Raw genomic sequence first — 14,927 nt, 5'->3', positions numbered from 1 at the left:
GTGAGGTGGGCACAGGGCTTATAGAGAGGTGGGTACAGGGCTTATAGAGATGTGGGCACAGGGTTTATAGAGAGGTGGGCACAGGGCTTATAGAGAGGTGGGCACAGGGCTTATAGAGAGGTGGGCACAGGGCTTATAGAGAGGTGGGCACAGGGCTTATAGAGAGGTGGGCACAGGGCTTATAGAGAGGTGAGCACAGGGCTTATAGAGAGGTGGGCACAGGGCTTATAGAGAGGTGAGCACAGGGCTTATAGAGAGGTGGGCACAGGGCTTATAGAGAGGTGGGCACAGGGCTTATAGAGAGGTGGGCACAGGGCTTATAGAGAGGTGGGCACAGGGCTTATAGAGAGGTGGGCACAGGGCTTATAGAGAGGTGGGCACAGGGCTTATAGAGAGGTGGGCACAGGGCTTATAGAGAGGTGGGCACAGGGCTTATAGAGAGGTGGGCACAGGGCTTATAGAGAGGTGGGCACAGGGCTTATAGAGAGGTGGGCACAGGGCTTATAGAGAGGTGGGCACAGGGCTTATAGAGAGGTGGGCACATGGTTTATAGAGAGGTGGGCACAGGGCTTATAGAGAGATGGGCACAGGGCTTATAGAGAGGTGGGCACAGGGCTTATAGAGCGGTGGGCACAGGGCTTATAGAGAGGTGGGCACAGGGCTTATAGAGAGGTGGGCACAGGGCTTATAGAGAGGTGGGCACAGGGCTTATAGAGAGGTGGGCACAGGGCTTATAGAGAGGTGGGTACAGGGCTTATAGAGCGGTGGGCACAGGGCTTATAGAGAGGTGGGCACAGGGCTTATAGAGAGGTGGGCACAGGGCTTATAGTGAGGTGGGCACAGGGAGAAGGGTCATATGGGGTCATAAAAGCACTAATCTCTAATTTTTCTTGGTCTTTCTTCTGTCCCTGACAGCACCATCAAAAAAATTCACTTAATCTTTCTCTCACAATATTTACACAAAATACGCCAAATCCTTGGTTTGAACTCTCTACGAGTTTATTTCATAGACCCAGATGAACTGCAAGGTAGCAAAATTGTAGATTCATTTAAAAAAGTAATCTGTCACAAAGACAGACATGTGACCCCTAAAGAAAGTGCCAGGCAGGGTTAGTTGTTGAAATGGCTTGGTAACAGCATGTATAGTGTGATATTAAAGGGGACTGAGGCGCCGAGGAGCTCTTTTATAGGGCTCCAAGGACCTCCACTGGCCCCTCAGCTCTGGAACCAACACTATGCTGACTACAGCACATCCCAGCCCCACGGTGCAGACAAAACGTGTCCCTTAGAAAATACGGTGCCACTAGCTACTGCAACTGATGATGTGAGGAGAGAGAACTAAGGGAAGGGAGGGAGGAGAGAGAGGGAACTAAGGGACGGGAGGGAGGAGACAGAGGGAACTAAGGGAAGGGAGGGGGGAGAGAGAGGGAACTAAGGGAAGGGAGGGAGGAGAGAGAGGGAACTAAGGGAAGGGAGGGGGGAGAGAGAGGGAACTAAGGGAAGGGAGGGATGAGAGAGAGGGAACTAAGGGAAGGGAGGGAGGAGAGAGAGGGAACTAAGGGAAGGGAGGGGGGAGAGAGAGGGAACTAAGGGAAGGGAGGGATGAGAGAGAGGGAACTAAGGGAAGGGAGGGGGGAGAGAGAGGGAACTAAGGGAAGGGAGGGATGAGAGAGAGGGAACTAAGGGAAGGGAGGGGGGAGAGAGAGGGAACTAAGGGAAGGGAGGGATGAGAGAGAGGGAACTAAGGGAAGGGAGGTAGGAGAGAGAGGGAACTAAGGGAAGGGAGGTAGGAGAGAGAGGGAACTAAGGGAAGGGAGGTAGGAGAGAGGGAACTAAGGGAAGGGAGGGAGGAGAGAGGGAATTAAGGGAAGGGAGGTAGGAGAGAGGGAACTAAGGGAAAGGAGGTAGGAGAGAGGGAACTAAGGGAAGGGAGGTAGGAGAGAGGGAACTAAGGGAAGGGAGGTAGGAGAGAGGGAACTAAGGGAAGGGAGGGAGGAGAGAGAGGGAACTAAGGGAAGGGAGGTAGGAGAGAGAGGGAACTAAGGGAAGGGAGGTAGGAGAGAGGGAACTAAGGGAAGGGAATGGCAGAGAGAGAGGGAACAAAGGACAAAGGGGAGGGAGGGAGGAGAGAAAGGGAACTAAAGGAAGGGAATGGAGGAGAGAGAGGGAACTAAGGGAAGGGAGGTAGGAGAGAGGGAACTAAGGGAAGGGAATGGAGGAGAGAGAGGAAACTAAGGGAAGGGAGGGAGGAGAGAGAGGGAACTAAGGGAAGGGATGGGGGAGAGAGAAGGAACTAAGGGAGGAGAGGGAGGAGAGGGAGGGAATTAAGGGAATGGAGGAGAGAGGGAATTAAGGGAATGGAGGAGAGAGAGGGAACTAAGGGAATGGAGGAGAGAGAGGGAACTAAGGGAATGAAGGAGAGAGAGGGAACTAAGGGAATGGAGGAGAGAGGGAACTAAGGGAATGGAGGAGAGAGAGGGAACGAAGGGAAGGGAGGGAAGAGAGAGGGAACTAAGGGAAGGGAATGGAGGAGAGAGAGGGAACTAAGGGAAGGGAGGGAAGAGAGAGGGAACTAAGGGAAGGGAATGGAGGAGAGAGAGGGAACTAAGGGAAGGGAGGGAGGAGAGAAAGGGAACTAAGGGAAGAGAATGGAGGAAAGAGAGGGAACTAAGGGAAGGGAGGAAGGAGAGAGAGGGAACTAAGGGAAGGGAGGGATGGAACTAAGGGAAGGGAGGAGAGACAGGGAACTAAGGGAAGAGAGGGAGGAGAGATAGGGAACTAAGGGAGGGAGGAGAAGGAGGGAACTAAGGGAAGGGAGGAAGGAGAGATAGGGAACTAAGGGAAGGGGATGGAGAGTGAGAGGGAACTAAGGGAAGGAAGGAGAGATAGAGGGAACTAAGGAAATGGAGGAGAGAGAGGGAACTGAGGGAATGGAGGAGAGAGAGGGAACTAAGGGAATGGAGGAGAGAGAGGGAACTAAGGGAACGAAGGAGAGAGAGGGAACTAAGGCAATGGAGGAGAGAGAGGGAACTAAGGGAATGGAGGAGAGAGAGGGAACTAAGTGAATGGAGGAGAGAGAGGGAACTAAGGGAATGGAGGAGAGAGAGGGAACTAAGGGAAGAGAGGGAGGAGAGAGAGAGGGAACTAAGTGAAGGGAATGGAGAGCGAGAGGGAACTAAGGGAAGAGAGGAGAGGGAGGGAACTAAGGGAAGAGAGGGAGGAGAGAGGGAACTAAGGGAAGAGAGGGAGGAGAGAGAGGGAACTAAGGGAAGGGAGGAGAGAGAGGGAACTAAGGGAAGGGAGGAGAGAGAGGGAACTAATGGAAGGGAGGAGAGAGAGGGAACTAAGGGAAGGGAATGGAGAGCGAGAGGGAACTAAGGGAAGGGAGGGAGGAGAGAGAGGGAACTAAGGGAAGGGAATGGAGAGCGAGAGGGAACTAAGGGAAGGAGGGTATTTCATTTCATTGATTTCATCACTGCTTGTATTCATGAGAGGTATTGACATGTTGAATGCACTAAGCTGTCTGTTTGAACTACCGGCACACAGCTCAGACACCCATCCATACCCCACAAGACATGCCACCAGAGGTCTCTTCACAGTCCCCAAGTCCAGAACAGACTATGGGAGGCACACAGTACTACATAGAGCCATGACTACATGGAACTCTATTCCACATCAGGTAACTGATGCAGCAGTAGAATCAGATTTTAGAAAACAGATAAAAATACACCTTCTGGAACAGCGGGGACTGTGAAGCAACACAATCATAGGCACAGACACATGCACACACACACACACACGATAACATGCACACTATACACACACATGGATTTAGTACTGTAGATATGTGGTAGTGGTGAAGTAGGGGCCTGAGGGCACACACTTAATATGTTGTAAAATCTGTTGAGAATGTATTTTAATGTTTTAAAAATAAATCTATAACTGCCTTCATTTTGGATCCCAGCAATTAACGAGGATCCATAATAAATTCAAATAGAATTGATCATTTGAGACAGTGTCTCTCTCACCCAGCCATTTGAGACAGTGTCTCTCTCACCCAGCCATTTGAGACAGTGTCTCTCACCCAGCCATTTGAGACAGTGTCTCTCTCACCCAGCCATTTGAGACAGTGTCTCTCTCACCCAGCCATTTGAGACAGTGTCTCTCACCCAGCCGTTTGAGACAGTGTCTCTCACCCAGCCATTTGAGACAGTGTCTCTCTCACCCAGCCATTTGAGACAGTGTCTCTCTCACCCAGCCATTTGAGACAGTGTCTCTCTCACCCAGCCATTTGAGACAGTGTCTCTCACCCAGCCATTTGAGACAGTGTCTCTCACCCAGCCGTTTGAGACAGTGTCTCTCTCACCCAGCCATTTGAGACAGTGTCTCTCACCCAGCCATTTGAGACAGTGTCTCTCTCACCCAGCCATTTGAGACAGTGTCTCTCACCCAGCCATTTGAGACAGTGTCTCTCACCCAGCCATTTGAGACAGTGTCTCTCTCACCCAGCCATTTGAGACAGTGTCTCTCACCCAGCCATTTGAGACAGTGTCTCTCACCCAGCCATTTGAGACAGTCTCTCTCACCCAGCCATTTGAGACAGTGTCTCTCACCCAGCCATTTGAGACAGTGTCTCTCACCCAGCCATTTGAGACAGTGTCTCTCACCCAGTCATTTGAGACAGTGTCTCTCACCCAGCCATTTGAGACAGTGTCTCTCACCCAGCCATTTGAGACAGTGTCTCTCACCCAGCCATTTGAGACAGTGTCTCTCACCCAGTCATTTGAGACAGTGTCTCTCACCCAGCCATTTGAGACAGTGTCTCTCACCCAGTCATTTGAGACAGTGTCTCTCACCCAGCCATTTGAGGCAGTGTCTCTCACCCAGCCATTTGAGACAGTGTCTCTCACCCAGCCATTTGAGACAGTGTCTATTTGAGATTGAGGCAAAAAGCTGGATCTACACGACATCTGACGTCGACTGAAAACCACTTTTAACTAACTTTGATATTGTAGTAGAGAGCCACTTTAAGGGTGATAATTCCCCTCATCTAAGTTCCTAATCTAACTTCCAAGCACGTATTGTACAAACTAACCATAACATTTTTAATGGATGGGACACGGCGATTATTCTCAAATGAGTAAGAGGTCGGATCGCCTTGTCACGCTGTTAACTCAAAATCTGCACAAATGTAAACGCCTTCTCATGGACATTATTAAAAGAGAGAGAGACAGAGAGAGAGACAGAGAGAGAGAGAGAGAGAGAGAGAGAGAGAGAGAGAGAGAGAGAGAGAGAGAGAGAGAGAGACAGAGAGACAGAGAGAGACAGAGAGAGAGAGAGGCTGAATATAGCATAAGAAAGAGAAACAGAGAGATAGAGGAGAGGATGATAGAGAAACAGAGAGAGAAAGAGAGAGAGCCACAGGGTGACTGAAGGAGTGTGACAGTTAACCTGTGTGTCAGTCATCTGATGTAGTTCATAACTCCAGTAATGATGAAGACTGTCAGTCCGTCTCTGTGTGTGTGTGTGTGTGTGTGTGTGTGTGTGTGTGTGTGTGTGTGTGTGTGTGTGTGTGTGTGTGTGTGTGTGTGTGTGTGTGTCAGTCCGTCTCTGTGTGTGTGTGAGAGAGGAGCTGCTGACAGTCAGACTGTAATACTTCCTGACACAACCTGACATGCTCCCTCTACCATATTAATACTCTCTGACAGAGGGAGGCTGACTGTCTCATTGTGTGTGTGTGTGTGTGTGTGTGTGTGTGTGTGTGTGTGTGTGTGTGTGTGTGTGTGTGTGTGTGTGTGTGTGTGTGTGTGTGTGTGTGTGTGTGTGTGTGTGTGTGTGTGTGTGTGTGTGTTTGTAGGAAGAGCTATGGGGGAAAACACACTCCTTCCTCCTTCCTCCTTCCTCCTTCCCCACCCACCTGTAGGTAGTGAAAGGTCCTCTCCTTCAGTTTGTTCTCCAGAGGTACCAAGGCCTTGTCATAGCCTCCTCCTCCTCCTCCTCCCCGGACAGACGATGGGTACACCTCTCTAGCCTGGCTGACCGTCATGGCCGACCACGTGCTCCTCTTCAGAGAGTGTTGCCCTGGCCCTCCATGGTACCCTACCACTCCCCCTCCGCCACCCTCCCCCCCTGCCAGGGCCAGAGTGGTACAGGCCATGCACTCCCCCGGCCCGGGCCCTGGTGGTACACTCCCCTGCTTGGGCAGTTTCTTCATGGTCAGCTCCTGGATAGCAGCGTCCAGACTCTCGTGGCCCGTGGGGTACCCGTCTCGCCCGCCACCTCGACCACCTGGCCCGGTGTTGCCCGCGGTTACCAGAAAGCTGCTGTCACTGTCTAGGTTGTCGTCGGAGCTCCACCACCCGGCAGTTCGGTTCCGGTGGCGCCGGCCAGACGACTCGTGGCGCCCATCCCCGCTCTTGGAGCGCTCGCGAGACTTGCTGCGCTTCACCGAGCGGGACTGGTGGCCCGAATAATGATGCCCACCGCCCTCTTCTCCTCCGCTCCTTTGTCCTCCTCCTCCTCTTTCCCGGTAATCCCCTCCTCCTCTTGTACCGTTATATTCCCTCTTCGACGGCGCCTCGAGGGAGTGGGACTTGGCGAAGAGTCTCTGGACTGAGTGAACCAGGTGGCGGATACGGGAGGGGCTCTCGCCGCGCTGCTCCGCCCCGCTGGCGCTCCTCTGGTACTGCAGGGTGTGGAATCCGTCTGGAGGAAGCTGCTTCTCAAACTGATCCAGGCTGTGCATCTTAGCCACGTGACCCCCCACCGTGGACAGACACTCCTCGCATGAGTCGTACTGATGGGGCGCGGGGTGATGGCTGGGGTGGGAGCGGGGGAACGTCCCCCCTCCAGAGTGGGAGGAGAGGAAACGATGCTCTGGGGGACCCCCGGGAGGGTAGTAGGGGTGTCCCGCTCCGTCGTAGTGTTCGTAGTCTCGGACGGAGCTGGGGGCGGGGTCGCAGTCGCACGGTGTGTGTCCCCCTTCTCCAACAGAGGACAGGCTGCGGCTGACCTGGTACCCCTTCATGGAGGAGGCCAGGGCGCCGTGGTGGGCCGTCCGGGCCGAGAGGGGACGCTGTGGGCGTGACAGGGCTGCAACGGACTCACCTAGAGAGCAGATAGAAAGACAGAGAGGATGGAGAGGGAGAGAAAGAGAGAGAGAGAGAGAGAGAGAGAGAGAGAGAGAGAGAGAGAGAGAGAGAGAGAGAGAGAGAGAGAGAGAGAGACAGAGAGAGAGAGAGAGACAGAGAGAGAGAGAGAGAGAGAGAGAGAGAGAGAGAGAGAATGTTAGAATATAAATCCAGATTTATTGAGAATATATAAAGAAAGAATAACAAATAAACATCCAGGGGAAACAGATGTCCATAACATGTTGAACACTTTTCCCGAATAACATTTATATACACTTTCCCGCACACACACCTCTCTCTCGTTTCCTATTTCTCTCTCTCTCTCTCTCTCCATCGCTGTGTAAATGCCAAAGCATCCCTCATTCTCCACACGTCTCTCCCTCCCTCTATCCACTCCTCTCCTCTGTTGACCTATTTATTTCAGTCTGTCTGCCTCAGCCTCTCTCTCTACCGCTCTCTATCTCTCTCTACCTTTCTCTATCTCTGCCTACCTGCTCTATCTCTCTCTATCTCTGCCTACCTGCTCTGTGCTCTCTCTCTCTACTTCTGTCTGTCGCTCTGTCTGTACCTGTCTACCTCTGTCCCGACTACCTGTCTGCCTGATCCTCTCTCTGTCTCCCTGCTCCTCTCTCTGTCTCCCTGCTCCTCTCTCTGTCTCCCTGCTCCTCTTTCTGTCTCCCTGCTCCTCTTTCTGTCTCCCTGCTCCTCTCTCTGTCTCCCTGCTCCTCTCTCTGTCTCCCCGATCCTTTCTCTGGCTCCCTGCTCCTCTCTCTGTCTCCCTGCTCCTCTCTCTGTCTCCCTGCTCCTCTCTCTGTATCCCTGATCCTCTCTCTGTCTCCCTGCTCCTCTCTCTTTCTCCCTGCTCCTCTCTCTGTCTCCCTGCTCCTCTCTCTGTCTCCCTGATCCTCTCTCTGTCTCCCTGATCCTCTCTCTGTCTCCCTGCTCCTCTCTCTGTCTCCTTGCTCCTCTCTCTGTCTCCCTGATCCTCTCTCTGTCTCCCTGCTCCTCTCTCTGTCTCCCTGATCCTCTCTCTGTCTCCCTGATCCTCTCTCTGTCTCCCTGCTCCTCTCTCTGTCTCCCTGCTCCTCTCTCTGTCTCCCTGATCCTCTCTCTGTCTCCCTGCTCCTCTCTCTGTCTCCCTGCTCCTCTCTCTGTCTCCCTGATCCTCTCTCTGTCTCCCTGCTCCTCTCTCTGTCTCCCTGCTCCTCTCTCTGTCTCCCTGCTCCTCTCTCTGTCTCCCTGCTCCTCTCTCTGTCTCCCTGCTCCTCTCTCTGTCTCCCTGATCCTCTCTCTGTCTCCCTGTTCCTCTCTCTGTCTCCCTGATCCTCCCTCTGGCTCCCTGCTCCTCTCTCTGTCTCCCTGATCCTCTCTCTGGCTCCCTGCTCCTCTCTCTGTCTCCCTGCTCCTCTCTCTGTCTCCCTGCTCCTCTCTCTGTCTCCCTGCTCCTCTCTCTGTATCCCTGATCCTCTCTCTGTCTCCCTGCTCCTCTCTCTGTCTCCCTGCTCCTCTCTCTGTCTCCCTGCTCCTCTCTCTGTCTCCCTGCTCCTCTCTCTGTCTCCCTGATCCTCTCTCTGTCTCCCTGCTCCTCTCTCTGTCTCCCTGCTCCTCTCTCTGTCTCCCTGCTCCTCCCTCTGGCTCCCTGCTCCTCTCTCTGTCTCCCTGCCTGCCTCTCTGTTCTCTATCAGTGGTAATATTCCATAGGGGATGTGAGTCTCCGTTTACACCAACATAAACAATCCGTATGTGAGTTTATATTCTTTATGTATCAGCTGAAAAAAGCCTTTGTCAGGCTGAGAGTTGAAGGAGGCGAGCTAAATGGCCCTCTATTCCCTATATAGTGCACTACTTTTGACCAGAGCCCTATGGAACCCTATTCCCTATATAGTGCACTACTTTACATCAGGGCCCATAGAAAGTACTACAATATATAGGGAATATAATGCCTTTTGGAACGCAAACAAAGTTCAAGCTGTGTCTGTGTTAGTGTGTATGTCTGTGTTAGTGTGTGTGCCTGTGTTAGTGTGTGTGTCTGTGTTAGTGTGTGTGTCTGTGTTAGTGTGTATGTCTGTGTTAGTGTGTGTGTCTGTGTTAGTGTGTGTGTCTGTGTTAGTGTGTATGTCTGTGTTAGTGTCTGTGTGTCTGTGTTAGTGTGTGTGTGTCTGTGTTAGTGTGTGTGTCTGTGTTAGTGTGTGTGTCTGTGTTAGTGTGTGTGTCTGTGTTAGTGTGTATGTCTGTGTTAGTGTGTGTGTCTGTGTTAGTGTGTATGTCTGTGTTAGTGTGTATGTCTGTGTTAGTGTGTGTGTCTGTGTTAGTGTGTGTGTCTGTGTTAGTGTGTATGTCTGTGTTAGTGTGTATGTCTGTGTTAGTGTGTGTGTCTGTGTTAGTGTGTATGTCTGTGTTAGTGTCTGTGTGTCTGTCTTAGTGTGTGTGTCTGTGTTAGTGTGTGTGTCTGTGTTAGTGTGTGTGTCTGTGTTAGTGTGTGTGTCTGTGTTAGTGTGTGTGTCTGTGTTAGTGTGTGTGTCTGTGTTAGTGTGTGTGTCTGTGTTAGTGTGTGTGTCTGTGTTAGTGCGTGTGTCTGTGTTAGTGCGTGTGTCTGTGTTAGTGCGTGTGTCTGTGTTAGTGCGTGTGTCTGTGTTAGTGTGTGTGTCTGTGTTAGTGTCTGTGTGTCTGTGTTAGTGTGTGTGTGTCTGTGTTAGTGTGTGTGTCTGTGTTAGTGTGTGTGTCTGTGTTAGTGTGTATGTCTGTGTTAGTGTCTGTGTGTCTGTGTTAGTGTGTGTGTCTGTGTTAGTGTGTGTGTCTGTGTTAGTGTGTGTGCCTGTGTTAGTGTGTGTGCCTGTGTTAGTGTGTGTGTCTGTGTTAGTGTGTGTGTCTGTGTTAGTGTGTGTGTCTGTGTTAGTGTGTGTGTCTGTGTTAGTGTGTGTATGTCTGTGTTAGTGTGTGTGTCTGTGTTAGTGTGTGTGCCTGTGTTAGTGTGTGTGTCTGTGTTAGTGTGTGTGTCTGTGTTAGTGTGTGTGTCTGTGTTAGTGTGTGTGTCTGTGTTAGTGTGTGTATGTCTGTGTTAGTGTCTGTGTGTCTGTGTTAGTGTGTGTGTCTGTGTTAGTGTGTGTGTCTGTGTTAGTGTGTGTACCTGTGTTAGTGTGTGTGTCTGTGTTAGTGTGTGTGTCTGTCTTAGTGTGTGTGTCTGTGTTAGTGTGTGTGCCTGTGTTAGTGTGTGTGTCTGTGTTAGTGTGTGTGTCTGTGTTAGTGTGTGTGTCTGTGTTAGTGTGTATATGTCTGTGTTAGTGTGTATATGTCTGTGTTAGTGTGTATGTGTGTATGTGTGTTAGTGTGTTAGTGTGTCTGTGTGTTAGTGTGTTAGTGTGTCTGTGTGTATGTGTGTTAGTGTGTGTGTGTGTGTGTTAGTGTGTATGTGTGTTAGTGTGTATGTTTGTTAGTGTGTATGTTTGTATGTGTGTCTGTGTGTATGTGTGTTAGTGTGTTTGTGTGTGTGTGTGTTAGTGTGTATGTGTGTGTGTGTGTTAGTGTGTATGTGTGTGTATGTGTGTATGTGTGTATGTGTGTGTGTGTGTGTGTGTGTGTGTTAGTGTGTGTGTTTGTATGTGTGTGACTCATGGATCAGTTTTCCCAACAGTTGACTATCTATGTTACTGTACCTAAACCATAAGTCAGAGGTCAGGGGTCATGCATACGTGTCAAGTGGCCAGTAAGTGGTAAGAGCACAATCCATAGGTCAATTAGGATGCCCTATAAAACCGACCACTAACACAATATGGTGACATCCCTCCTTCACGTTGCCCTCTGACAGACTCGGGTGGAATATTCGTCACTGTACTGTAAAAGTCATTGCTAGAAAGCAGGAAGTTACCGTTGAGAGCTCATTCAATAAACAGACAGAGAAAGAATCCTCCAAGCTAATGCCTCTCACCAACACTGAATGAACACCGAATGTATTTTTTTAATGGCGTCTATTCACAGCCAGACAAAACGGAGAGACAATGGACGCCATCATTGGAAAAACAGTGCAACAGTGGCAAGGTAATACAGAGATACACATAGTAAAGAGGGCTACTGTGTGTATGTGAGAGAGAGAGAGAGAGAGGCTGAATATAGCATAAGAAAGAGAAACAGAGAGATAGAGGAGAGACATTCTCTCGACATCCTCCTAGACCAGCTAGTCATCCTCCCAGACCAGCTAGACATCCTCCTAGACCAGCTAGACATTCTCCCAGACCAGCTAGACATCCTCCCAGACCAGCTAGACATCCTCCCAGACCAGCTAGACATCCTCCCAGACCAGCTAGACATCCTCACAGACCAGCTAGACATCCTCCTAGACCAGCTAGACATCCTCTCAGTCCAGCTAGACATCCTCTCAGACCAGCTAGACATCCTCCCAGACCAGCTAGACATCCTCCCAGACCAGCTAGACATCATCCTAGACCAGCTAGACATCCTCCCAGACCAGCTAGACATCATCCTAGACCAGCTAGACATCCTCCTAGACAGCTAGACATTCTCCCAGACCAGCTAGACATCCTCTCAGACCAGCTAGACATCCTCCCAGACCAGCTAGACATCCTCCCAGTCCAGCTAGACATCCTCCCAGTCCAGCTAGACATCCTCTCAGACCAGCTAGACATCCTCCCAGACCAGCTAGACATCCTCCCAGACCAGCTAGACATCCTCCTAGACCAGCTAGACATCCTACTAGACCAGCTAGACATCCTCCCAGACCAGCTAGACATCCTCCCAGACCAGCTAGACATCCTCCCAGACCAGCTAGACATCCTCTTAGACCAGCTAGGCATCCTCCCAGACCAGCTAGACATCCTCCTAGACAGCTAGACATCCTCCCAGACCAGCTAGACATCCTCCCAGACCAGCAAGACATCCTCCCAGACCAGCTAGATATCCTCCCAGACCAGCTAGACATCCTCCCAGACCAGCTAGACATCCTCCCAGACCAGCTAAACATCCTCTCAGACCAGCTAGACATCATCTCAGACCAGCTAGACATCCTCCCAGACCAGCTAGACATCCTCTCAGTACAGCTAGACATCCTCCCAGACCAGCTAGACATCCTCCTAGACCAGCTAGACATCCTCCCAGACCAGCTAGACATCCTCTCAGACCAGCTAGACATCCTCCTAGACCAGCTAGACATCCTCCCAGACCAGCTAGACATCCTCCCAGACCAGCTAGACATCATCCTAGACCAGCTAGACATCCTCTCAGACCAGCTAGACATCCTCCCAGATCAGCTAGACATCCTCCCAGACCAGCTAAACATCCTCCCAGACCAGCTAGACATTCTCTCAGACCAGCTAGACATCCTCTCAGACCAGCTAGACATCCTCCTATACCAGCTAGACATCCTCCCAGACCAGCTAAACATCCTCCCAGACCAGCTAGACATCCTCCCAGACCAGCTAGACATCCTCCTAGACCAGCTAGACATCCTCTCAGACCAGCTAGACATCCTCCTATACCAGCTAGACATCCTCCCAGACCAGCTAAACATCGTCCCAGACCAGCTAGACATCCTCCTAGACCAGCTAGACATCCTCCTAGACCAGCTAGACATCCTCCTAGACCAGCTAGACATCCTCCTAGACCAGCCCGACATCCTCCCCCTGGAGGACCTGCACTAGGAGGATCCACACCAAGAGGACCTACACCCAGACCACAGCATCCCCCTCCACATCCCCACCCCAACCCGTTGACTCCCACACCAAGAGGACCTACACCCAGACCACAGCATCGCCCTCCACACCAAGAGGACCTACACCCAGACCACAGCATCGCCCTCCACACCAAGAGGACCTACACCCAGACCACAGCACCGCTCTCCACACCAAGAGGACCTACACCCAGACCACAGCACCGCCCTCCACACCAAGAGGCCCTACACCCAGACCACAGCATCGCCCTCCACATCCCCACCCCAACCCGTTGACTCCCACACCAAGAGGACCTCCACCCAGACCACAGCATCGCCCTCCACACCAAGAGGACCTACACCCAGACCACAGCATCGCCCTCCACACCAAGAGGACCTACACCCAGACCACAGCATCGCCCTCCACACCAAGAGGACCTACACCCAGACCACAGCATCCCCCTCCACACCAAGAGGACCTACACCCAGACCACAGCATCGCCCTCCACACCAAGAGGACCTACACCCAGACCACAGCATCCCCCTCCACACCAAGAGGACCTACACCCAGACCACAGCACCGCCCTCCACACCAAGAGGACCTACACCCAGACCACAGCATCGCCCTCCACACCAAGAGGACCTACACCCAGACCACAGCATCGCCCTCCACACCAAGAGGACCTACACCCAGACCACAGCATCGCCCTCCACACCAAGAGGACCTACACCCAGACCACAGCATCGCCCTCCACACCAAGAGGACCTACACCCAGACCACAGCACCGCCCTCCACACCAAGAGGACCTACACCCAGACCACAGCACCGCCCTCCACACCAAGAGGACCTACACCCAGACCACAGCATCGCCCTCCACATCCCCACCCCAACCCGTTGACTCCCACACCAAGAGGACCTACACCCAGACCACAGCATCGCCCTCCACACCAAGAGGACCTACACCCAGACCACAGCATCACCCTCCACACCAAGAGGACCTACACCCAGACCACAGCATCGCCCTCCACACAAAGAGGACCTACACCCAGACCACAGCATCACCCTCCACATCCCCACCCCAACCCGTTGACTCCTTCCCAAACAAACGTTAGCCACACCCTTTAAAGGCCCCCCGGATCAGTCTTATGCCTCGTCTGACCCCCCATGCCCCCCGACCCTGCAGCAAGTGTAACGGATGTGAAATGGCTAGCTAGTTAGCGGGTACGCGCTAGTAGCGTTTCAATCAGTTACGTCACTTGCTCTGAAACCTAGAAGTAGTGTTGCCCCTTGCTCTGCAAGGGCCGTGGCTTTTGTGGAGCGATGGGTAACGACGTTTCGTGGGTGTCAGTTGTTGATGTGTGCAGAGGGTTCGCGCCCGGGTCGGGGCGAGGGGACGTACTAAAGTTATACTGTTACACAAGGACCTCAACATGACAGCAGGACATATGCCCAGGCTGTGAGAAGAGCAACAGGCCCAACCCCCACTATTAAACCCCCGCACAAGCCCCATCCTGCGACCTAAGAGGTATGTATCAGATACTCAACATGCTCTGCTCACACCTAAAACACAAAAACAACACTATGGAACACAAAGCTTTTACTACCTTACAAGAAACAGAGAGCTGGTAGTCCCATCCACCAAACTACCAGGTGTGAAACCTAGTATAGAGGAGACAGACCCACTGGTTTCCCTCTAGGTTACAGAACGCTGGTAGTCCCATCCACCACACTACCAGGTGTGAAACAGGGAAGAGACTACACTGTACACAGACATAATATGAGATAAAACAATTCAATTTTGTTTATTATCTACTTTTCTTGCTTTGGCAATGTTAACACATGTTTCCCATGCCAAAAAAAGCCTTTGAATTGAATTGAGAGAGAGAGAGAGAGTGAGTGATAGAGAGAGAAAGAGAGAGAGAGACAGAGAGAGAGAGACAGAGAGACAGAGAGAAGGATATAATGCATATTTCAATAGGCTACTGCTGTTCGTTTCATTCAGTCTTTTCTTCTCTTTAGCTCCTTGAGTATCAGTGAGCTGTTTCACTCTTTCTCTTGTCTGTCTCTGTGTGTGTGTGTGTTTGTGTGTGTGAGAGAGAGCGAGAGAGAGAGAGAGAGAGCGAGAGAGAGAGAGAGA

The 14,927-nt window shown here is 51.7% G+C and overlaps 1 protein-coding gene across 1 annotated transcript in view; it reads right to left on the bottom strand.

Annotated features, from left to right (window-relative positions):
* The window catches only part of LOC120043311 (disks large-associated protein 3-like), a 49,756-nt gene extending 42,385 nt beyond the window's left edge, over positions 1-7,371 (bottom strand). Inside the window, exons 1-2 of the mRNA XM_038987928.1 lie at positions 7,344-7,371; positions 5,918-7,107 (exon numbers count right to left, since the gene is read on the bottom strand). Of these exons, the coding sequence (XP_038843856.1) occupies positions 5,918-7,107; positions 7,344-7,371 (1,218 nt within the window). The remainder of the gene's footprint in view (positions 1-5,917; positions 7,108-7,343) is intronic.
* Positions 7,372-14,927: the final 7,556 nt, after the last annotated feature.

Source organism: Salvelinus namaycush, unplaced genomic scaffold, assembly GCF_016432855.1.
Source record: "Salvelinus namaycush isolate Seneca unplaced genomic scaffold, SaNama_1.0 Scaffold899, whole genome shotgun sequence".
NCBI lineage: Eukaryota > Metazoa > Chordata > Actinopteri > Salmoniformes > Salmonidae > Salvelinus > Salvelinus namaycush.
This window is presented reverse-complemented; position numbering and strand designations above follow the sequence as displayed.